At 40.7% G+C, this 25,816-nt stretch overlaps 1 protein-coding gene across 2 annotated transcripts in view; it reads right to left on the bottom strand.

Moving 5' to 3' along the window:
• phf20l1 (PHD finger protein 20 like 1) overlaps positions 1-25,816 on the bottom strand; it is a 121,932-nt gene that overhangs the window by 38,019 nt on the left and 58,097 nt on the right. For both annotated transcript variants that reach the window (XM_078540935.1, XM_078540934.1), the window contains 3 exons: positions 16,659-16,856; positions 7,421-7,708; positions 433-648 (listed from right to left, as the gene is read on the bottom strand). In XM_078540935.1, coding sequence (XP_078397061.1) covers positions 433-648; positions 7,421-7,708; positions 16,659-16,856 — 702 coding nt within the window. The remainder of the gene's footprint in view (positions 1-432; positions 649-7,420; positions 7,709-16,658; positions 16,857-25,816) is intronic.

Raw genomic sequence — 25,816 nt, 5'->3', positions numbered from 1 at the left:
CACCCAACACCCAGGTAATCCACCATCCCCATTTAATTTCAGCACAAAAGAAGTTACCTGAGTCTTATAGCTATCAACATAATATACCAGACACTGTTGATGTTGGGAACTTGCTCTAGCAAGTCTAGACTTTTCCTCAGAGATTGCTGAAGACTTGATTTGGCCACAGATTCAGAGGCAAATTCATTTACCTCAGTTGTGCTTCAAATACACGTGAGCAGGCATTATTGGCAATTTGTGATGTTAGATGCAAATTTGATCAGAAAGAGATTTCCATGTATAAAGGCTCACTATGAATATTGGTAGTACCAGTTACTAACGAATTTAGGGATGATGGGGAAGTTGTATCAATTTCAAGCAGAATTGTTTTCAACAAGGTTAATCACCGTAAGTCTGTTCCTGCTTCTATGGAATAACAGAAATGGTTTTTACCAACTTCTGCATTTCTGTCTCTGTCGACACATTTCCTAAGTATCTTCTCATGCACAGTTTCCATGCTCTTCTCCTTCACAGGGGGGGTGGGATGAATGTTGGTTCCTTCCGTACTGAATGACGTAGATGGTCGCTTCTTCTTGCAGACTTTGGAGGGTTTGTGGCTTATATCGAGGGGCATCTCCAGCTGCAAGGCGGGGAGACTGGAGGATGGTGCTAGGGGATTAGAATAGAGTGTAATTGTAAAATACAAAGCGCTGTCTTTTGCAGCTGAGTATATGAGACAAAACAATAATAAGCACTTAAGTTAAAAAAGAATGTGTGACTTACTAATTCTAGCAGTACTTCCATGCTAGTGCGTTGATTGGAGGGCAAACACCCCTTCCCCAAGGAGGAGGAAGGGTCACCCCAGGACATTCCTAAATACTTGTTGCATACAAGCATTAACAGATCTGGGGACAGATTATCTATTCACCCTCTACTAGCACTAGGAAATAGGACAACTTCACTTCAGCATTAAGCATTCCCATGTCAGGTACAGTAAAGCTCTCCCTTTCTTATCCACCCACAAACTCAGAACAGCAGCCAGAATGTTTCCCTCCCATTTTTTTCAACACCAACCATCCTTACTCCTATATGGATGGCATCAACATTTAGTACCAAATTAAAGGTAGTTTAGTGTTGTAGTTCTATTGAGATTGTCTAAACTGATTTCTGCAAAGATGGTCAAGCATTAGAAGGGACTTTGATACCAGTCTGGGCTGGATTTGAGCCCTTATCCCAGAGATGCAAGGTGATCTGTACTCTGCTTTTAAAATACAAGAACAATATCAACTCACTTTATATTTATTTGTCACTTTTTTGAAATGTCAATATCCCTGGCAGAATGAAGGACCTTCAAGTGGGCTTTCATTCCAACCTGACCACCTCAGATGTCTTCAATTATGGGTGTCCCAGATCAGCTCCGCTAAGGGTGTCCAACGAGGTATCTAACCTCAGAAATCCATGTTACAGCATAAGAATTTTGCATTTCCCATTCTTGGACATTCAGCCACTTGAAGACGTGTCCAAAAATAGTGTGGCCGCATAGGGAGGCAAGCTCGACTTGAGAGCTTTCATGGCAGCGGGGAAACAATCACAACAAACTGCATTTATACAGAGCCTTTAAAGCAGAAGATAGTCTCAAGGCACTTCACGACACAGATTTATAATTTTCAATGCCATTTCTTCCATTTAAGCTTCAATGTTGCAATGACACATTACTTACACCTTTCAAGTTTCTCCCTCCTTCTCTGCAACTGTAAATTCTCACTCAGGCATACAATCCTACATGTGTGTGTCTGAGCAGTGAGTGATAGCATACTATTGAACATTGATACATGCCTCACCCAATATCTACACCTGCAGAGTTTCCTAGCAACAGTCATGTGATAGCATTGGGTGATTGGTGGGGAAGCCAGAAGTCCTAATTATTTCTCCACACCCCACCCCCCCTTAAAAGTTTAGGGGTGAGAAGGCCATTTGTGATGACCAAGTGGTTCGTATAGCTCAGATCAAATAGATAAGACAGGATCAACCTGGAATCTTTAATTTGCATTCCTCAGCATTATACCGAGTGTGGCTTGTCTGCAAGAGACTATCGCAATAACAGGGGCCCAAATCTTCTGATCAGGGTCGGTACCCCTATTTTCAACCCTGATCAGAGAGAAAAATAATACGCATGTATCTTCCTCCAATTTTTCATGGCAATCTTCCAATGGAAGATCCTGCAGAATTCAGTCAGTGCAGGAAACCTCGGAGGGAGCAGCAGAGAGAATCTGCGCAGAGGCTGCACCCTCTTTTTACAGCACTAGCTGCCGTATTCTGGTGAGTAGTAAGTTTAAATGTGCAGAGGAGATTTACCAGAATGGTTTCAGGGATGAGGGGTATTAGCTACAAGGTTAGGATGAAAAGGTTGGGGCTATTCTCCTTGAAGCAAAGAATGTTGAGAGGAGATCTCAATGAGGTGTACGAGATTATGACAGGTTTAGATGAGGTAGACAAAGAAACGCTGTTCAAATTAGCTGATGGTACAAGGGCTTGGAGACACAGATTTAAGATTTTAGGCAAGAGATGCAGGGAAAACGTGAGGAAGAAGTTTTTATGGGCAAGTGCTAATAGAACTTGCTGCCTATGAAGGTGGTGGAAGCGGAGACAATGAATGATTTCAAAAGGAAATTGCATGAGGACTTGAAGGAAATAAAGTTACACGGCTACAGGGATAGAGCAGGAGAATTGGGACTAACTGGTTTGCTCTACAGAGAGCCAGCATGGACTCAATGGGCTGAGTAGCCTCCTTCTGTGCAGTAACCATATGATTTCATGCCCTTTGAAGGTTGGCTCTTGGCAACTGGCTGAGTGGCCACTGGAGCTGGAGGCTGCATGCCCTACTGACAAGGCTGCAGGCAGGAAAGGCCACACCTGTGGGGTTTCCCCATTACTAAGAGGTCTACTGGCTTCAGCCCAGATCATTTTTAAATCTGATGAATGACTCTAAAGGTACCTCTATTTGAGGGTCTCTGTTCCTGAGCAGCAACCACCTCTGCCGGGAAGGGCTGCTGGCCTTCCAAAGCTGCAGACCCTCTGATTGGTTCTGTAGCCTCAGGAGCCCACCCGCCATCTTTAATTGAATGGAGCTCTCGCAGATGGACTCTTTATCGGCTGCCTCTGGGAGATCGTATAGATGGGCCTGACTCACAGACTATCAGGATCAGTGCCCACATTTGTCCCCGACGGAAGAATATTTTGAAAAGCAGTATGGTTCCACTCTTACTCTGCTCACACCTCCAGCCTCACTGCTCACAATACATCCCTCCCTGGTTTCCCTTCATGCCCTGACAGTCACTTCACCACACTGTATTCCGCCTCCTTCTCCTTCTACTGACACATTCACACTATTGCAACTTCTCCTCACCTCGGAGTAGGCCACTTGGCCCCTTGAGCCTGCTCCATCATTCGGTAAGATCGTGGCTGATCTGATTGTAGCCTCCACTCCACATACTTGCTTATCTCCGATAAGACTCTGCTTCCACTGCCTTTTGAGGAAGTGATTTCCAAAGACTCATGACCCTCTGAGAGAAACAAATTCTCCTCATCTCTGTCTTAAATGAGTGACCCCTTATTTTTAAACAGTGACCCCCAGTTCTACATTCTTCCACAAGAGGAAACACCCTCTGCACATCCACTCTGTCAAGACCCCTCAGGATTTTAAAGGTTTCAATCAAATCGCCTCTTACTCTTCTAAACTCCAGTGAACACAAGCCAAACTTGCCCAACCTTTCCTCATAAGACAACCTGCCCATTCCAGGTATTAATCTAGTAAACCTTCTCTGAGCTTCTTCTAATGCATTTACATCCTTCCTTAAATAAGGAGACCAATACATTACACAGTACTCCAGATGTGGTCTCACCAGTGCCCTGTACAACTGAAGTATAATCTCCCTACGTTTGTAATCAATTCCCCTCACAATAAGTTATAACTTTCTATTAGTTTTCCTAATTACCTGCTGTATCTGCATACTAGCTTTTTGTGATTCATGCACTAGGATACCCAGATCCCTCCGAATCTCAGAGCTCTGCAACCTCTCACCATTTAGATAATATGCTTCTCTTTTATTCTTCCTGCCTAAATGGACAATTTCCCATTTGCCCACATTATACTCCATTTGCCAGACCTCCACCTTACATGCCACATACCAAACCATGAAAGCACATTCTCATAAGGATGTCACTAATATACCCCCTTCTTTCTTTCGTAGATTGTGCCGGAATGGAGGTCACAACTGCCTGCACATACCGTCACCATAGAACAAAAAGTGCTGGCCATCATGAGCATGGGCAGAGCCACAGTCATGGAGAGCAGCAACGTTAGAGATGAGGGAAGGAGACTTCATGTGGTAGATCATCTGCAGAGTACTTAGATGTTGATTTCAGGCTACCGATGGTGGCTAATGGGCTCACATCACAAAATGCTGGGTGCACTGGGCACCTAGCATGTTTGCACGCAATGGTTTATGGATGAGTTTTGTTCTAACTTGTGTCGGGGCTTCACAAATATCATGGAGATCATTCTGTCAAATATGGACTGAGCGGTCAGCTCGATGAGCACAACAGTGGTCCCACCATGATGGAATCCTTCTTGACAGTTTCCCACAGCAGCTAACACAATCAGACATGATGTGTTGCCTGTGAGCATAAAAGTGTTTGGACATTGAGGGAATGGAATCCCTTCTTATTCGGGAAGATGCCAGACAGATGAAGAGCACAAAGGGCAAAGACGGTATGGCAGCTGTCCAGTATGGACCCTGTGCAAGCCCACAATGCAGGACAAGTGGTGCTCTCTCATCTTGCCTGGCTCTGTCCATGATGAAAGCGATGGAGGTGCTCCTCTTGGCGTAGAGAGCATTGATGACATCCCTGATAAAACAATGGGTTCCAAACTGGAAGATGTCACTGATGTCACCTGCTGCCTGGAAGGTGCCAGTTGCATAAATATTTAGGGACACAGTGATTTTGACAGCCACAGGCAGTGTTGTCATGCCACATTTCAAGGCTCCAGTTGTGGCCGCAGCAGGTATCAAAGCTGTGTGATAGAGTCCTTTGCGAAAAGAAGGCACCTGAAACATTGATCCTCAAAGAACCTCAGGTAATAGCTCCAAAAGAGCCGCTGTGGGTATGACCTCCTGCACAACATGCTTTACCTCCTTTGTCTCCTGCTTATTCCTGTATTGCTGTGTTGAGCTGACCAAATGATAAACTCACTCAGCAACTTGTAGCATTAACTGTGCTTGAGGCGTGCTATTTAAAGGCCCACTACATATTGTGAGTTACTGGTTTGTCCTTTTAGCCTGCTAGTTAACTTCTGGATGTGTATTGATCTATTTTCAGCTATCTGTAACTAAATTCCTACTCCTGAGGAGAGGTTTTTTTTTGCTGGTATTGCACAGCTTTTAACTGTTTCCAATTTCAATTTCAGAACGGGCTTGAGGAACTCTTCTTAACTAACCTTTTCTATTCCCACTATCTTCCACCAAAAGCAGTAAATGCTAGCTTAAAAATAATTTTAAATCTGGTTTAATATTTACTACACTGGGATATAAAAGAATATAGAGCCAAGGTGCAATTAAGATACAGATCAAATGAATGGTGGAACAGACTCAAGGGGATGAATGGCCCAGGTTCCTATGTACCTATATCATTCTGGTGAACCTGTGCTGCACCTCCTTCAAGGCCAACATATCTTTCCTGAGGTGCAGTGCCCATAACTGAATGAAGGGCTTCAGTTGAGGTCTGACCAAGTAGCTACACAACTGAAGCATAACTCCCTCCACTTTGTATCCCAATCCTCTTGAAATAAATGCCAACATTCCATTAGCCTTTTGACTGCTTTTTTATACCTATCTGTGATTTGTGCACCTGGACACTCAAATCTCTTTGCTCCTCCACAATTCCTATTTAATAGCCATTTAGGAAATACTCCCATTTGTCTTTCTTTCAACTTGGCTACCCTCTCCTCCTTCAGCCCCAAGTGCAGCTCTAGTTGATCACCCATGACTCTAGTGAAATTGAAATTGGAAGCAGTTAAAAGCTGTGCAATACCAGCAAAAAAAAAACCTCTCCTCGGGAGTAGGAATTTAGTTACAGATGGCTGAAAATAGATCGATACACATCCAGAAGTTAACTAGCAGGCTAAAAGGACAAACCAGCAACTAACTATATGTAGTAGGCCTTTAAATAGTGTGCCTCAAGGACAGTTAGTGCTATAAGTTGCTGAGTGAGTTTATCATGCAGCGAATCAAGCATTTGGTTAGCTCAATGCAGCAAAGGGTCCGACAATAAACATAGGATCTATAATTAAATAATTTAATGAGCGCTTTGAATACTTCCAGTTTGATCTCTGGACATCTACAGAAAAGCAGTATGATGGGTGGCAGATTCTGGTATGGGATGAGTGTGTGCACACGTGCCACCATCATACTGGGCAGTTAGGCACAGGTGTTACACAGGCATGATGGCAAGAAATTTCTTACATCAATGTCTTATCCAAAAGACAGCACCATCAATAATACAATGCTCTCCTTGGAGCATGGTTGTCGCCTTTGCTCCTCCTTTAAATAGGCAAGTTCAAGTAATTCTAATTACCAATAAACTGCTGGCATCAATCAATGAGCAGGTGTAACTGCTTATAATTTTAAGGTTCCTGATTAACAACTGGTTTTCCTTCTCTTTTTCTAAATTGTTAGCAGTTGCAGCATACAAGTGCTGTAACAAAGTGTGACGTCTGGCCTGTGATATCAGGTGAGTGACGCAAACGCTCAACACAAAAGATCATAACGTTTCTGTATGGCATACATTTTGACTATCACACTTCAGGTGTCACATTTGGACATCACACTTTTCTAAATCCAAAGACTGCATTACACTTTTAAAAATCTATGGAAAAATAGAAAGGAAACCAATCATTTACAGTCTACAGAGGAGCATGCTCAGCAACAGAGTATACCACATTTATATAGTGCATGTAGTCCCTAAATCACCTCAGGATTTACAATTAAAAAAGTGAAAAAGAAAGTCATCTGACCTCTAACTAACCCAAGCATCTGTATTTCGAGAAAACATAGTTATACCTTGTAGCCTTGAAGGAACACATTAGCAGAATATATTTGCATTATGTGGTTTAACACTTCTGTCCTCATAAAATAACATCCTCTGACTATGAGGACTGAGGAACACCAGTATCCCATTAGACTCCCATCCAATCTGAAAACAGCCAACTGTATCTAGTGACAAGGGTGGTCTTGCAATAAAAAGGGCATGCATGTGCTTCTGCATGAGCAGCTGGTTCAAATGTTTGAAATGTTCAAAATAAATTCTTCCACACGTTTTTGCCCTTGCATGTAATTCTCCTTCAGAATATCTCTACTGATCCAATTACACCTTCTATACTTACAAGAGGAACTCGACAGAGGTTTCCGTCTCTTCAGCCCCAGGCTATCCACAGTTGATGCTGGCATGTTGGCTGAGGTGGCACGAGTCCGCATCCCACTCTCTAATGAGCTAGTATCTGTATCAGATCCTTTCTCTGTATTGTGGTAATACTTTACGTGGTAATCTAGCAGCTTGGCTTTACGGAAAGCCTTGAAGCACCTGGGAAACTTGCACTTGAACTTGTTGTGGTCAAGCTCAATGACCAGTTCTTTGGGAGCTAATGGATCCTCTGTTTTTTTGGCATTAGTTACTGAGACGAGGGCAGAAAGAAAGGAAACACCACATTAAAATGAGGGAAATAAAGAATATTTCAAAATCTCAAACTCAGATGAAGAAGGTTCTTAGGTTCATTTGATTTCAAAGATGCAAAATAATGTTTCTTTTTACATCATTCTACTTTTTAAAAAAAAATGGAGTCAACCCTTCCTGATCAACCCATTCCAATTGATGAAAACCCTCCCTCCTAAAATTGCCTATCTCAAGACACAATCTCCCCATCTTATACTGCATCTAAAACATATCGAAGATTTGCATTACTTTAGGTTTGTTTTCTCTATCCTGTTACCCATCCTATATTATGTTAGGTCCCTAAGCACAAAGGCAAAGATTAGCCAATACAATTTCTAGCACTAACATCTTCCAGTTTGGTTTACATAGAATATCCAGCCTAGAAACAGGCCATTCTGCCCGGCCAGTCCATGCTGTTTATGCTCTTCTTGAGCCTCCTACCATCTTTCCTCATCTATACCTACTATTGTATTATTGTACTATTCAATTCCCTTCACACTCATTCACTTGTCTACCTTCTCGTTAAATGCATCTATGCTATTCACAACAACCAATGGTAGCCAATTCCACATTCTAACTGTTTTTTGGGTAAAAAAGTTTCTTCTGAATTCCCTATTGGACCTCTTGGTGACTATTTTATATTGATGGCCTCTAGTTATGCTCTTCCCCACAAGAGGAATATTCTGTATCCACTAAAACAAAATCTTTCATAAATTCTAAAGACTTCTACTGGGTCAACCCTCAGCCTTCTTTTTGCAAAAGAAAAAATATCCAGCCTTCTGCACCTTCTCCAGTGCCTCCATATCCTTTTTTTTTAAATATGGCACTCAGTACCCTTAAGTGTGGTCTAACCAAGGTTTGATACAGGTTCAGCATAGCTTCCCTACTTTTTGGTCTATTCCATTAGAAATAAAGCCTAGTGCTTGGTTTGCTTTCTTTATGGTCTTGCTAACCTGTGGAGTAACTTTAGTGATAGATGTATTTGTGCTCTGAGTTCCCTTTGTTTTTCCGCTCCACCTAGACTTACACGTTCCAAGTATTAAGTGACCTCCCTATGCTTCCTATCAAAATGTACTACCTTACATTTACCTCTGTTGAGCCTCATTTGCTAATTATTTGCCCATTCTGTAAGTTTATTAATGTATTACTGTAAGTCGCTGCAGTCCACCTCAGTATTGACTATCCCACCTCACCCCAACGTGGTGTCACTCACAAATTTAGAAATTGTGTTTTGATTCCAAAGTCCAAATCGTTAATGTAAATTGTGAACAGCAGTGACCATAGTACTGGCCTTGCAGAACACCACTTCCCATCTTCTGCCGTTCCAAACAACTACCCTTTACTCCCATCTTTGCTTTTGATGTTGAAGCCAGCTAGAAATCCATTCTGCCACTTGTTCCTTGACCCCACATTCCCTGACGTTACTCATTAGTCTATTATGGAGCACCTTATCGAAGGGCTTTTAAAAATCCAGATAAATTACATCTACTGCATGACCACTGTCTGCCCCCTCTGTTACCTCTTCAAAAATTTCAGCAAGGTTGATCAAGCAAGGTTTTCCCTTTCGAACTCTATGGTGTCAGTTTATTGTTATATTTATCATTTCTACATGTTCTTCTATTCTCTCATTTCGTTGGGATTCCAATAGTTTTCCTGTCACCAATGTTAAGCTGGCTGGTCTATAATTCCCTGGATGTTTCTGTCCCCCTTCTTAAATATAGGAATATTAGCTATCCGCCTATCCTCAAGAACTACATCTTTTTCTAACGAATTATTAAGTATGTGCAGTAATACCTCTGCTATCTCTTCTTTAGATTCCATTAAAATCTGTGGATGCAATCTATCCGATCCATGGGATTTATCCTCTTATGAGTTTATTTAGTTTACTCAATATGTCCCCTTTCTTTAATTTTAATTGCCTTATGTCTTTATTCATCCAGGGAGTCCCACTAGTGTTTGGTATATTCTTTCCTTTAGCGGAATATATTTTTCCTGCAACAAAAACAAAAAATGCTGGAAAAACTCAGCAGGTCTGACAGCATCTGTGGAGAGAAAGCTAGAGTTAACATTTTGAGTCCATATGACTCCTCTTTGAAGAAGAGTCACACGGACTCGAAACGTTAACTCTGTCTTTCTCTCCACAGATGCTGTCAGACCTGCTGAGTTTTTCCACCATTTTTTTGTTTTTGTTTCAGATTTCCAGCATCTGCAGTATTTTGCCTTTATATTTTTCCTACAGTCTGTTGAAAACATTTTTAAAAATGTTTTCCATTGTTCTACATTGTTGTTTGCCAATGTTATTGCCCATTTTATTCTCCCAAATTCTATTGTAAGCCCCTCAAAATCAGCTTTTCTTCAAACTGTAAGTTTTTTGGTTATTGTCATACTAATATCCTCCTCTATCATCATCTTAAAGCATGTTATATTATGGGCACTATTGCCTAGATGCTCCCCTACTTATATTTCTTTTATCTGCTTTGGTTCATTTCCCATTACTAGATCCAATAACGAATCTTCCCTTGTTAGACTTTTTAACTTGCTGGGTCAGAGAGGAGTCCTGGACACATTGAAAGGACTCCAATCCCTTATCTCAAATGAAAGGTCATCAACCTGAAACATAGGGCTGGATTTAATGATTGCCTGCCAATGGGTTTGAAGGCAGAGGAGCATGTTAAATCCAGCAGGCAGCCTGCTCCCCCACACCTGCTCCACTGCAATTATACCAGCAGCCAGAGTGGCTTAGGGCAGCTTGCACATCAATGGGTTAATTGAGGACCTTAAGTGGGTCAATTGAGGCCCCTCCGAACCTCCATGTGGTCCTTGGCGTCTCATATAATTAATCCCATAAACTCTGATTCACCCTGCACATTAGTGGCTGAGCACTATCCATCATTTTCAATATTTATTTCAGTTTTTGGTACTGATGTTTTAATTCTCCAAGGCTTTAGACAATTGGCCCAGATTTCACTGTAGGGGAATTAAAGTTTCAATGTTGGATCCCAAGTCTCTAGTGTGAGACATGGAATTAGAAAGGCATTCAGTTAATCATGTCCCCTCATTCCACAACTGAAATCTAACCTCACTCTACAGGCAAAGAGTTAGGCTATTGCAGAAATCATAATATATTCACTAATAATCAGCTAGAATCAAAAAATGGCACAGTGGTCAATCAATGCATCAAGCCTTTGCCAATTGTTAGGAAATAGAGATAGTTCAAGTAAGTTATATTTACTAGATTGATACCTGGAATGAGTGGGTTGAGTTATGAGGAACGGTTGGACAGACTGAGCCTGTTTCCACTGGAATTTAGAAGAGTGAGGAGTGATTTGATTGATGTATACAAGATCCTGTACGTCCTTGACAAGGTGGACATCGAGGATGTTTCCACTTGTGGGTGAGTCCAGAACTAGGGGGCACTGTTTTAAAATTAGGGGCCACCCTTTTAGGACAGAGATGAAAAGAAATTTTTTCTCTCAGAGGGTTGTGCGACTTTGGAATTCTCTGCCTCAGAAGGTGGTGGAGGCGGGTAATTGAATATTTTTAAGGTAGAGGTAGATAGGTTCTTGATAGGCAAGGGAATCAAAAGTTATTGGGGTTAGACGGGAATGTGGAAATCAAAACACAAGATGATCAGCTCACCCTTGTCCTGCTATTATCAAATTCTGCTTTCTGACCTTAATGCCACCATCAGCACCTCCTTTAGCCAGTACCACTATCATTAACACCCCTTTGTCCTTTTGTCCATAACATCTCTGGCAATCTCTCCTTTGCCTCCACCTATCACTAGGCTTCTATCCAGCCTCACCTGCTCCATCCCCCTTAAACAGTATAAATTTCATCACATTTTTACTTCTCTTTAGCTCTGAAGAGGAGTCATACGGAATCGAAACATTAACTTTTTTTTTCTCTCCATAGATGCCGTTAAACCTGCTGAGTTTTTCCAACATTTTGTTTTTGATAATGATTAGCCATGATCTTATTAAATGGCGGAGCAGGCTCAAAGGGCTGAATGGTCTACTCCTGTTCCTATTTCTTATGTTCTTATGTTCTTACTTGTATTTTTTGAGTGCTAGGAATGAGTTTTAGCTTTAAAGTTTAAGTTTGTTTTATATTTCTGTATCTGTGTGTTAAGAAAGGTCAAATGGTTGTGTGAGTTTTAGTTTCACTTTAAAAAGGTGCCTGCGTTTCTAGTGAGAGTTTTACAACTTAAGCTAAGTTAAATGAACAAGAATAGAAGAATTGGGCTGTTACCTAGCAACAGGGGTCCAGAGAGGCAGGTCCTTCCCACAGGTACACACAGAAGAAGAGAAACAGCAGATTGATTTTGGAAGCTGTTGGAGTTCAGCAGTTTTGAAGACAGCTGCCAGGCAGAAGCAACCTAGGAGGGACAGATAGCCAGTCCCAAGCTAAAGTTGGGTTTGAAAGTATCTGCCAGGAGGGACTGGAGCAAAGGGGGCAGTTAGCCAGTCCCAAGCTAAAGGGAAGACCCCAAAATCCAGGGGAGTGGAACAGGGGAAAGTCCCAAGCATACCTTCTAGTCACAGGTACCTGGAAAAGGACCTGTTAAATGAAGTTAAGAATGAGGGGCAGAGAGAAAGGCTCCAAGCTTCACATTTAAGGAGACAAAAGCTGAAAGAGGCAGATTTAACGTGAGAACAGCTTGCAAGAGGCAAGAAGGTCCAAAGAGACAACTGAAGGTCTGTAACTCTTTGCTGTGGACATGTGAAGCAAGTACTATTAATGGCTGAGTTGGTGAGTGGGAGTGGAAGACAGCTTGAATGCATGTGGTGACCCAGGGAAGAGGAACATCAGAAGAAGAATTCAAAACCCTGGAGGTGAACCCTTGCGGAAGGCTTCTGAGAGAAAGCGTCGGTTTGGGAAGAAGGTTCCAAGGCGAGTTCTTGGAGAGTGGAGATTGGAAACCCTCGTGTGAAAGAGGTAGTTCAGTGAGACTGGTTGGCTCACAGTGTAACAAGCGTCTAGGGGGAGTTGAGGAGAGATCCATTGCATCTGGTTGAGGTGGCATCTGTCACTTGGTTTCAGAGAGTGGTGTGTCTGACCAGAGGGTGCCTACTGATTTACATGGATTGTGTATTTACTGTGAACATTAAAGTATAAGATAGCTTTTGTAACTTGTGTTATCATTACAAATCTGTATATATCTGTAAAGGTTTAGTTGTGGGTGAAGGAGTATTGTAACATAGTTCATCTTTTCTTGTTAAATAAATGTTTTATTCTTTTGTTAAAAGTTCATCAGCTGACTTCAGTGACTCTGTTCAGTGGCTACTCTCCGTGTATCTAAACAAATAATTAAAAGTTAGGATCTATCAAGCTGGGTTCCACTCTGGGATCAGGCTTGTCCAGGAGTAACCTCAGCTGGGATCATAACACAACGTTTTTCTCCAGTGGTCACTCAATCTAATATCATTGCACTGCTCCCTATGAAATTCTTCATAGAATTTAATATTGCTCTTTTTCATGCCACTATCCAATCAATCCAAGTAAGAAAATGTCTGCAGTCCTCTGTACCTGTCATAAAGCAGTAGGTAGATCAGGCACTTCTGCCCTATCAAGTAAAAGGAACGAAACATTGAAATGTGAGTCACCCTAAGCTACACCTAGAAATATCTCTTAGTGACAATCAGGAAACATTATTTTCCACAAAATACAGTGGAAATCTGGAATTCTCTCACCCAAAATTCTGTGAATGCTAGGACAAATGAAACTTCCCAAGATTAAGATTGATAGATTTTTGTCAGATCAGCTATGTGGAACAAAGACAGGTAAAAGGAATTGGGTAAAGATCAGCCATGATCTACTGGAATGGTGTAGCAGGCTCAAGGTTGAATGGGCTACTCCTGTTCCTATGTAAGTTCAAGAATGAAAGAGCGATGGAAAAAGTCCTCTCGGGGCATGGTTTCACACTGATCGCCCAATGGGAATGCACCCAAATGGCCATCATACACGTATAAGGTTTGAAGTAGGTGATTCAGCTGCACTGAACTAACTGGCACCCAGCCAAGCCCAAGGTTTCCATAACGGGCACTTTCAGTGATGATCACTGGATCACAGGCCCAGCTGGAAGTCCACATGTGATACAGGACCACTGGTACTCTGATTTTTGCCTCCAAAGCTTAAAATTACCAACAACCTAACAGCTAACAAGATTAAGCCTGGAACAGTGAGTAGCTAGGATACTCACTGGATAAACTCAATGGGCTACATGAGCTTCATTTTTAAGAGCTTTCTACACTAAAATAAGTTTTTTTTTTGCCTCTGTTTATTGGGAAAGCCAGTCATCAACATCAGCCAATTCTGTGACTTTTACATGAATTGTCTGCCAGCCTAATTGTGCTTCATTCAAAGAACTGAAGCGATTCCCCATTTACAGGTGTTCTTAACAGGATTCAAGAGCCTTCCTGCTGGGAGCCAAGAATTTCTGCCTTAAATTATTAGCAAACAGAATTATGTAGTGGGGAAAACTTGCATTTCAACTGAAGATAGAGCCATTTTTGATAAGAATTTTTTAAAAAAAATTATATTTAGTGCCTCCAAATGTACAATCTGGAAATGAGTTACATAGAAGATCATACATCAATTGGACTCTGCCCTTGCTGAGTAGTTGCCACTGTGACATCCTGTATTCCTGATGGATCAAACATCGCGTGCTATGGAATTACATTCAATCCGTTCCCCATGAAGTGTTCAATCCAAACAATAGACACCAGGTGCAAAGGATACTGTGGCCTACTAGATTACACAGCTATCAGAAATTTTTCTTTGACTATGTTAAAACCATAAAACGGACCGAGGAATAAAAGGCGATGGGTGGAATGAATGATGGTGCTGAAAGTAAACCCAGCTTTTGGATAATGAAGAGCCAACACAACCACACACTGTTTATGCTGCACAGTTGCAGGGGCACAATTTGGGGAGTGAGAAAATAAACACTTGAACCCTTTATATCAGTCACAGGGGCAGGGTCACCAGTGCACGGTCCAGTGTATATTCATGAAAATTTTAAATCATGTTCTACATAATAGCTAAAGGCAAAGCATTAACAGGAATGAAGCTGAGTTTTAGAATGTTAAATTATGAAAACAGATTGCATAAGTCTGATTTGAATTCCCTTCAGTATAGAAGAGCGACAGATGATCTGATGAAGACATTTAAAAGATTCAATAGGATAGAAACAGAGAAACTATTGCCTCTGGTGGAGGAATCAAGAATGAAGGAACATAATCTAAAATTGGATCTAGTTCATTCAGTAGCAAAATCAGGAAGCATTTTTTTTAAAACACAAAGGGTATTATAAATTTGGAACTCCCACACCACCCCACCAAAAAAAGGCTGCAGGTTGTGGGATAATTGGAGCTTTCAGAACTTAAAAGTTTTTCCAGGTAAGGGTAAGAGATATGGAGGTAAGGTGGGTAAATGAAGTTCAGGTACACATCAGTCATGATCTAATTGAATGGTAGAACAGGTTTGAGCGCCTGAAGGGCCTATCCTGCCCCTGTGTTCCTAACAAAGACAGTTTTATCATCGGGATAAATTGTGAAAAAACAATCTTCTTTGTTTACGAAAATAAAATAAATTTCAAACCATTTTAAAAAAGTATTTTCTTTAAAAGAAAATTTGCCTCAACCCTTGCTCCTCTCCAGAGACAATTAAATTTCTAGTTGTATAATGACATCCAGCATTTTATACCCATATATTGCCTATCTTTTACTCATGCTTTACAGCCTGAAGCCATGACATTGTAGTAGGAAAAAGAGGGAAAGCACACATTTTACAGCGCTAACAGTGTCTAAACCACAAGAGTTTCTCTTAAATCTGGGGACTTCCCTCAATGATTCACTGAACTTCCCCAGTGAGTAGCTGAGGTACTTCAGCTAGGAAGGACCCAGGTTCAATAGTTGGTTCATGACGGCAGGAGAAGGGTTAAAACTGGACTCAGTTGCCCAAGTTGGAGGAGATGGGAATCAGGCCTTGATCAGTCCTAGTGTGTGAGCATGGCCATGTTGAGGACAGGATCAGAGTCAGTGCCCAACTCTATTGATGACTAACTGGGTGAGGTATCAGCAGGCTGTGATATCTAGAATTAACACATCTATAAAAGGATGAGTGGGGTTGGTGGAGATAAGTGGTGGACAGTTAGGATAAATAAAAGTAACTGGTTTGCAATAATAGCTTTCCTGCATTATGGTTTTAATTCCTGATCCCCGTTAATGTATCTTCTGTACTGTAAATGTAGAAGGCAGTGAGTAATGTTTTATTTATTTTCTGTAGAAAGGGAATTTAGAGCGTTTGGTATCATATGTCATCATATACATCGGCACAGTAAAATAAAAGGAATTTGCCACCATGTAAATAATCGACATTGTAACAGGTAGATACCTCAGTAAAATTTTGCACTGCAGTATAACCCGGGGCCAGATAGAAAATTGAAACCACTCTGGCGTTTTAGGTTATTAATTGTTGCTTTATGATTTACTAAGAACAGTCTGTTTACTTTTATGCAGATTCCATTAAAGGTGTGCAATGCTCCCCACTCAATTTTCCTCTACACATTAATGCCCAAAATTTGTTCTACTGACTCTATATCACAGTAATCACTTTTCATATATGAGCCCAAACAGTGCACACTTGGCCAGGGCGCAAGGTAGCAATTGACAGCATAATTTGGGTCTGCCAGCCATCTGTTGCTCCCCCTTTCAAAAATTCTTGCATTCTTACACAATCTAAAACTTGAGCATCATCAACAGAACTTTTTTGATCCTAGGTCAGGGCCAACTAAATTTTTGGAAAATCCCTTGCAAATTTCACACCACCCACCAACACCCCTCCTACCCCCTTCACCTTCCTCAAAGCCCAGACACACGACTCATTTACTAGCAGGAACCAAGACCAACCTGAAGAGGAGGAAGCCACGCTCACATCCATTTTAATTTTAGAATGAGGTTTCATTGTTTGTTCTTTTCCAGGGAGTTGAAGAGAAGAAACAGGTGCTGAGGTCTTGTGCCTAGAATGCTGGGAGAGGTCAAGGGGCACCAAGTCACTGGACTCAAAGGAATTGGACTCTCTGGGCAGAAACCGGTAACCGTCAGAATCTGAACCAAAACAGAAACAGCACAAGTGAATGATGTTGTAAGTTTCCCAGTGGAATATTTATGTTATACAGTACAAAGTAGACATTGCCTATTGTTTGAAAACTCACATTGACTATCAATGTAATAAGTATGCCTGCCTAACAAAAAATAACTCCACTCCAAAAGTACATTCAGGAAGAGCTCAACAAAATGAAAAGCGACTATAGAAATGAAAGTATTATTAGGATAAGCTATGATAGCCATATAAATAGAGGCACCATCTCACAACGTACAACACCACATCATTCAGTCTACACAGCATAGTAGCCCAAGGGTTGGAAATATGGGAGCATGAGTCTATACTCAAGAGTCTACAGCTGAGTGGTAAAAGGCAACCCCTGAGATTGAACAAAAAGGAAAAAAAAAAGGAAAATGCACAGCCAGCATCTGAGAACAAAAGATAGTTTAGCAGTTCAGGCAGCCAGTTACAACAAATAGTTCCATTTGAATCGCTGACATTTGTACACTGATCCTGCTGTATGTTTCCAGCATTTTCTGTTTAATATTCCAGGTTTCCAGCATGTGTCTTTTCTTTTCATTACTAAACTCCCAACAGTGATCCGAGCCACGATTATTTTGTTGGTGCCATAGAACTTGTGAACACTTTGAATATTCTCAATATAATAAACATCATCCGAAAAACATGTCAGAACCAATCTAGCTGAGGCTACAGTGATCAGGCTGTCTATATGAGTTTGAGCAGAAAAGTGCATGTCTAAAATGGGAATCAGCCCAATTCATCCAGCTATCTAATGGAATTTGGGTCAATCTTCCACGGGTACTGTAATGACAGTGAAAGAAACTCAATTTCCTCCTGCGTGCCCAATATTACTGTTGCCTTCAATAGCTCTAATGCTCTATGAAGGCCAAATTCATCTTGGATTGGAATACTACTTCCATATATGAGAGACATTTCTAATACCTCTCAATACTCCTGAGAAAGCCTGATGTGGAACAAGATAGCCCAGCTCTCTTTCTTACTCTCTTTATATTACAGTCATAACCATTTTTTCTCTCTCCTTACTCCTCCAATTATGCACATTTTTACTGTGTGAAATCAAGGTTTATTACACAACCTGTACATCATTGGCTGTGAAGCACTTTAGGACACCTGGAGGATTCGAAAGACACAATATAAATGCGCATTCTTTTTCTTGATTTGCTACGCGTAGTTTGACCTTATCTATGACTACAACATATTGGCATTCCTTACTTTATTCAGTCTTCCTTCCTTCTAGAAGTTCTAGACATTTTAAAACCAAGTTTGGTGTCACCAATTCACAGCTTAATGCTTTCCCTGCTGATCATTTCATTTATGTTTCTCAAATTTTTAAAAATAAGCCCGTGCTTGCCAGCCACACTAGGGAATCCACAACATTATTGTGCAGTCTGAGAATTCTCTCTAACAGCAACACAAAATGCATATATAAACAACAATATGAACAAACCACGTTAAGTATCCAGTGCATGGCTGAATATTGTGCAATTAAGAATAAAAATAGGTTTCTGTAATTTTGTTTTATATAGAAACGGGTATTCGTAAACTGAGCAAATTCTTTCCATTCCCTGACTTTACTTAAAACAAAAAATTGTTTAGATAAACAATTTCCCAATTCCAGAGAGTTTGCACAATGACTTGCTTGATTCCCATTTGCAATCGCCTGATTTGTACTGCAATCTGATATAAATTTCATTTCTTCAGTGTAAACCCTCAGCAGCAGACTGATAAACCATCCTCTGGAACAAGAACAATGTTAAAAATACGCAGTCATCCGCAACGGTTTCTAACCTCTCAGGTGATGGTGTTTATCAGGAGTGATTTAATGAAGGGTCCCACCTGAAATAATCACCCATCTTCCTCTTTCAGCTGCTGACTTATCCTGCTGCACGCTTTCTGCCATAATTTTAGATTTCTATCACTTACATATGAACATAGAATTAGGAGCAGGAGTAGGCCATTCCGCCTACAAATAATAAGATCATGGCTGATGTGTTTATGGCCTCTACTTAGACCCTTTGACTCCCTTGTCAGTCAAGGACCTATCTAACTCAGTCTTAAAAATATTCAATGATGCTTCTTCCACCACTCTCTGGGGAAGGGAATTCCACAGATTAGCAACCCTCAGAGAAAAACATTTATAATCTCCATCTTAAATGGGAGACCCCTTCTTTTTAAACCATGTCCCATAGTTCTAGTCTCTCCCACAAGGGGAAACATCCTTTCAGCAACCACCCTGTCAAGTCCCCTCAGGACCTTATATGTTTCAATAAGATTGCCTCTGATTCCTCCAAAGTGCAATGGATATATATCCAACTTGTCCAACCCCTTCAACCCAGGACTCAGCTGAGTGAACCTTCTCTGGGCTGCTTCTAATGAAATTCTGTCCTTTCTTAAATGAGACCAAAACTGTACGCAGTACTCTAAACGTGGTGTCCCAACTTTCTGTACAACTGGAGCAAAACTTCCCTCCTTTTATATTCTATTCCCTTGCAATAAACATTCCATTTGCCTTCCCAATCACTTGCTGTACCTGCATACTCTTTGTGATTCATGTATCAGGACACCCAGATCCCTCTGTACCACAGATTTCTGTAAACTCTCTCCATTTAAATAATATGCTACTTATCTATTTTCCCTGCCAAAGTGGACAATTTCACATTTTCCCACATTATACTCCATCGGCTAATTTTTTGCCCACTCACTTACCTATCTATATCCCTTTGCAGGCTCATGTCCTCTTCACAACTTACTCTCCTACCTATCATTGTGTAATCAGCAAACCAGCAACCATACATTTGGTCCCTTCATCCAAGTCATTGATGTAAATTGTAAATAGTTGAGGCCCCAGCACTGATCCCTGTGGCACTGCACTCGTCACATCTTGCTAACCCAAAAATGACCCATTTATACTGACCTTGTTTCCTGTAGCTAACCAATCCTCTATCCATGCTAATATGTTATCCCTTAAATCAGGAGTTCTTATTTTGTGCAACCTTTGGTCCGGCACCTTGTCAAATGCTTTCTGGAAATCCAAGTGGACCACATCTGGGTCAAAATCCTGGAACTCCCTTCCTAATAGCACTGTGGGTGCAGCTACACCACATGGACTGCAGCGGTTCAAGGCAGCAGCTTAGCATCACTTCCTCAAGGGCAATTAGGGATGGGTAATAAATGCTGGCCCAGCCAGTGAAGCCCACATCCCTTGAATGAATATTTTTAAAAAAAATCCATGTTGCCTGTTATTTCCTCAAAAGAACTCTTTAAAAAAAATTAGCCAAACACTATTTCCCTTACACAAAACCACATCGACTCTGCCCGATTACATTGAGATTTTCTAAGCGCCCTGCGCCCTGCCCTCCTTAATAATTTTCCCTATGACAGATGTTAGGTTAACTAGCCTGTAGTTTCCTGCTTTGTCTCTCTCCTATCTTGAATCAAGGAGCTACATTCACTATTTTCCAATCTGGTGGGACTACTCCAGGATCTAGGGAATTTTTGAAAATTGCAAAGAATGCATCTATGTCAGCAGCTAGACTTTAGTAAACATACAAATTAGGAGGAATAGGCCACTTGGCCCCTCCAGCCTGCTCCACCATTCAATAAGATCATGGCTGATTGATTGTAACCTCAACTCCACATTCCCACCTACACCTGATAATCTTTCACCCCCTTGTTTATCAAGAATCTGTCAGGCTCTGCCTTAAAAATTTTCAAAGGCTCAACTTCCACTGCCTTTTGAGGAAGAGTTCTGAAGGGTGAAGACCCTCAAAGAAAAAAATTCTCCTCATCTCTGCCTTAAATGAGCAACCCCATTATTTTTAAAAAGTGATCCCTAGTTCTAGATTCTCCCACAGGAGGGAACACCCTTTCTACATCCACCCTGTCAAGACCCCTCAGGATCTTACATGTTTAAATCAGGTCGCCTCTTACACTTCTAAACTCCAACGGATACAAGCCCTAGCCTGTCAAACCCTTCCTCATATGACAACCCGCCCATTCCAGATGTTAATCTAGTAAATCTTCTCAAAATTGCTTCCAATGCATTTATATCCTTCCTTAAATAAGGAGTCCATTACGTACACTATTTCAAATGCGGTCTCATCAATGCCCTGTCTATCTGAAACATAACCACTAATAATTTTCTAATAATAGTTCTAATAATTTTCTCAGTGCCCTTTCCCTGGTGACTAATTGTTTTAAGTTCTTCCTTCCCTTTCACCTCTTCATTTATTTCTTTTTGGGATTTATTTGTGTCTTCTACAGTGAAAACAGATACCAACATCTTACCCATCTGTTTTTCACAGAAGCTTTTTGATAATTGAATCAGCCCAATGCAAATAGCAGGCTTTTCATCTCAACATAATTGTTCACACAAGGCCAAAAGATGTTCTTTTGCTAGTGTTCTCCCTTGCCATTACTGGGGTTCCCAGCATTTGGTGCAGCACAAGGGAGACATCATAAAAAGTTACCTCAATCTGTAACTGGAACAAACCATGTACAATAGCATCAAGCACCAACTATATCAACGACTTGGATGAAGTGACCGAATGTACACTTGTTAAATTTGCTGATAAAAACACCAGCATTCAGATGAACTAGTCATATTCAGGATCGGTTTGGGCTGAGAGCAAATCACGCCCCACCCTCTGCACTTTTGAAGTGACTGGCTGAAGCTGGATCGTGATTCCATAGGAACCTCACCATAACTGTCCAGTCGCCACAATTGTTGGTAGCTATTTAACTGCAAGGGGCATTTTAGCCCCTGACCTTACTCAATACCCACAAATGTTTTCTAGCAAATGTCACTGGATGAGAATCAGAAGCAGGGTGCAGGCTGACCTGTTCTCCTCTTCCCAACCATGTGCTACAAACCCTGCTGCTCCCTAGGCAGCGATCAGCTTACTCAACAGGTCAGCTTAGTGCTACACTAGGCAGTGCATGCATCCACTAAGCTATCGGAAGAACCTCTGTGGGCTACTGTTGATATAGCAGAGGTGAATCACCTTCTTTAACTTTTTTTAAGGTTGAAGATATATTTAAATACATATGTGGCAAACTAATCATTTTTCACAATGAATTATTTTTGAAGAATAAAACAACATATGACTACATTGCAAATGTTGCTCATTGGCTGGAACCACTTTCGGATATCCTGAGGGCTGAAAAGTGCTATGTAAACACAAGTTTGTTCCTTCTCAAAACGTCAATGCCTTCAACATTCCTTTTCTCACCTAAAAGATTACAAAAACCTCCATTTCAGCTGCTTTGACCTTTAATGAAACCCACACACAGCCTTGCCAGCAACCAGTAAGATTCACATTCCACTGGCACAGCTATATTCAATGGGCAGTTCTTTCTTGGTGTCACAACAGGAAAATTCTGAGAAAATGGATTCAAGGCAGTAGAAATATCAAGGAAGTTGGATGACATTACAAGTCATGAGTGAAAAACTGAAGGAGTATGCAATTTTTCATGAACATCAAGGTTAGATAGTTACCTTTTTAAAATGTCATGACATGGGCCCTTATCTTCACTCAAATTTATTGGGTACAAATTTGAGCATGCTTAGCCCACAACCAGTTTAACCAGCTAGTTTTTTGCACAAACCCTTTGAGCTTTATCAGGCCCTGCTCTCCACTGCGAAAATCAACCACTCTACAACCAGGCTGGAAGGATCCCTTTCCCAAGCTCCTTTTCTCTACCGCCAAAAATATCTCCCTCTCTCACATCTCAAAAAGTTCAAGGAGCTTATGTTTTTTTTTAAATCACAGAGACTATATCAGAGATAGAAGGGGAGGGTAAAGGTTGTTACAATTATTTGTCGTTGAGGGGGATAAACTGCAACTCAGATTGGTTGGGTGAATCGCTGGGTGCTATGCTGGAACTACTATGCATTTGTGTATCTGATTAGCTGCCTCCTCTGTTTTCCCCCTTCCCACCAAGCTAAAAACCTCACCAGTCTCTCCTACCCAATTCCTGAAACATTTCTGAAATCTGAAGCCTTCTCCAAGCTCATTTTGTCCATGGGATACATCATCTGCTTGACAATCCCATTCTAAATTGTTGGCTATCCCTTCCTAAGCTTGTGGTCACCCCTCCTAATTTTTCCTCTTATGGCTTGGCGCCAGTTTTTCCTTAAGCCTTTTTGGAGTATCCTGGGGACTTTTACATCAATAGCACTGTACAAGTGTATAGCATAATCATGGTAGTGGTGGTCAGGGTCTCTACTGCCACCTCTATTTGGTGAAATTACTCTCTCTACCATCAAATGGAACTCTCATCTTCTCAACTTGTAAAACTGTCTTGAAGGTTTTCTTGCCAAGTCAAACACTTATTTCCCCACCAATCCCCTCTTCCACATCCTTCAAACAACCCAACTTTCTAGAGGTTTGGAAACTGCTCTTATACCAAGGGGCTTTTCTGGCACCTTCCTCCTAATCAACAGGATACGAAAAAGAAAAAATTTTGATAGGTAATTTCCCACTATACTCTCGCCTTCAAACATCCTTTCCCAATTGCCATCTTTCTGTTCTGCGTTAAATCACTACTATGGTCATTGCTCTACTGAGTGTTCTTCCTCTGGTAGACCACCTCTGATCATTGTTTCACTCACCCTTTCCTTCTCAATTAAAAACATGTAAAATCCTAGTTTGAAATCTTCTAAACACTACGACCTGTATTTAATTTCCCCTGACATCAACAGTGATGTCTTGTATGGTGGGTCTAGGTCCTTCACCTAGCTTTCTGAATTTTAACAAAAATATCAATGCATTGTAACATTAACTGAAGACATTTTAAGCAAGAAAACAGTCATTTCCAATTACCAGGATTTTTTAAAGGTTATAGTTCAATTCAAATAAGTTATAACATTCATTTGAATCTTAAAAATAATGAAGTGAACAAAAATATTCCAACTTCAGCACTCTATACATTAAATTCAACGGTTGGGAATGTTTCTGTAACTTTACAGCTTAAGAAAACCCTGTTGATGCTGCAGTTCCTGTCATATAGTTCAACTAAAGCTTCTGGTTACATATCATAAAACTTGGAAATCACCTTGTTTCAGAATCAGAAATCTAACACCAGAAACACCGCCCACACCACTCTCAGACCAAGTTTTAAAAAGAAAGCATGCACATCGATATCTCAAAATGAATATAAGGCTTGAGCAAATCTTCAATCTTTTTTATGGCTTAGAGATTTTAAAGACTTTTGGTCAGGCTCCTGCTATTATCTTATGTATCATAATGGTGGCCATGTAATATGCAGAGCTTATGTCCCATCTCCACTTAGAGTGAATGATTTTGTGTTCTGTTTGTGTATGCCACTACCACAGCAAGGGAAAAGGGTTTCCATAAATTGAACCAACTTTACCAATCCTTTAAAAAGACTCATTTAGTTAATTATAAAAGTAAGCTTTAATCAGTGCTGGAAAGTAATAACAGAGGTAAGGAATTTGCACAGGGATATCTTCAGACTCAAAGGTGGTTTGATTGACGCTATTAACCACAGGGAGGGGGTCGTATAAAATTTTGAAAAATCCAATATCTCTTCCTTATGAACTTTTCCAGTAGAATTTAATCATAGAATTCTTACGTTCCATTACTGACTCCAAAGTTGCCATTGAGAATGCCGATCTTCAGTGTGATGTGTCAGAAAGTAAGTTTAATACATTGGTACATTAGACCTGGGCTTTGATAACACCAGCTGCTGGAAGCAGTTTTAACAGCAGGAATGCACTTTTAGCAAGTTCCACTATGTCATTATATGTAATTTAACTATATGATTTGTCAGAGCAAAATGCTTTTAGAATGCGAAAACCATGGTACTTTTAGTCCTTTGGAATAGCAAGGTGTTGGGGAGGTCAGTGTCACTCGTCACTCCTATATCCTCCTCCTATACATGGCTGCTACTCCCATAATCCCAACACTCCCCCATCTGCAAAAACTACACTAAATTAACTAATCAATTTAAAATCCCAACTGCCTTGCCACTACACTCGCTATGACAAAACATTTCTCTTGTAAGACAGGGGGGCAAAAATAAATCAGAGTGGGGAGCAGCCATTTTAGAGGCTAAGAACCCTGATGTTGAAGCCATCCTTGTGACTGCCAGTATTGCATCCCACTTTTTTTGTTAGAAATTTAGGCGTTAAGATAGATACCTTTGAACATGTGATATACTTTTTTGTGTTGTAATTGATTAAATAGATATTGCGAGGAAGACCTCAAGTTTTTAAACTAACAAAAAAAGACAAACAGCAAGGGTTCTGCAATCCAACATAGTCATAACTTTTATTTTTTTTTTTTCCTTTGTTTAGCAAGACAGTATTTTCCTCTTTTACAAAAAAGTATAGCAGAATAAGTAATTAAAGTTTTATAAAAATTCTTCATGAGGTAGTGTACTTGGCAACAAGGCTCCCTGCACTACTGTACACACACTTGGTCCCGATGCACATATCCAGCGGTTTTCTTTCAGCGAATCGTAACACTACCTCGTGATGGATTTTTAAAAAATTGCTTTAAAAAAGATGTACAACACATTGAATGAATAAGTTCCTTGACAAAACAACCTCCTCTTCTGCCACTAATATGATCAATAGCTTACATTGACTTGACGTCAAAGACATCATGCGACTTATAGCCTTCACGCACCGACATCAAATGGCACGACTATAACATTGCTCAACAACATCAGAAGAGTACATTCAATTCAAGTAAGCACCAATGGCATTGAGTGAGTTACAAGGCAGTTACACCAATCGTAGGCTTCAGATCAGGGTTCATACTAGGAATTTTACTTTTTTTTCAAAAAAGGAAAACAACTTATCTTTCACCCCCTCAGAGAAGAAGAAAAAAGACAGCCTTTGGTTGCAAATAATCTTTTCATCAAAAGTTCATCTTATTCCCTTATTCTCCCC

This window comes from Cetorhinus maximus, chromosome 4, assembly GCF_964194155.1.
Source record: "Cetorhinus maximus chromosome 4, sCetMax3.hap1.1, whole genome shotgun sequence".
In the NCBI taxonomy this organism is placed as follows: domain Eukaryota; kingdom Metazoa; phylum Chordata; class Chondrichthyes; order Lamniformes; family Cetorhinidae; genus Cetorhinus; species Cetorhinus maximus.
Note: the sequence above shows the minus strand (reverse complement) of the source record. Positions and strands in the feature narration are given on the sequence as shown.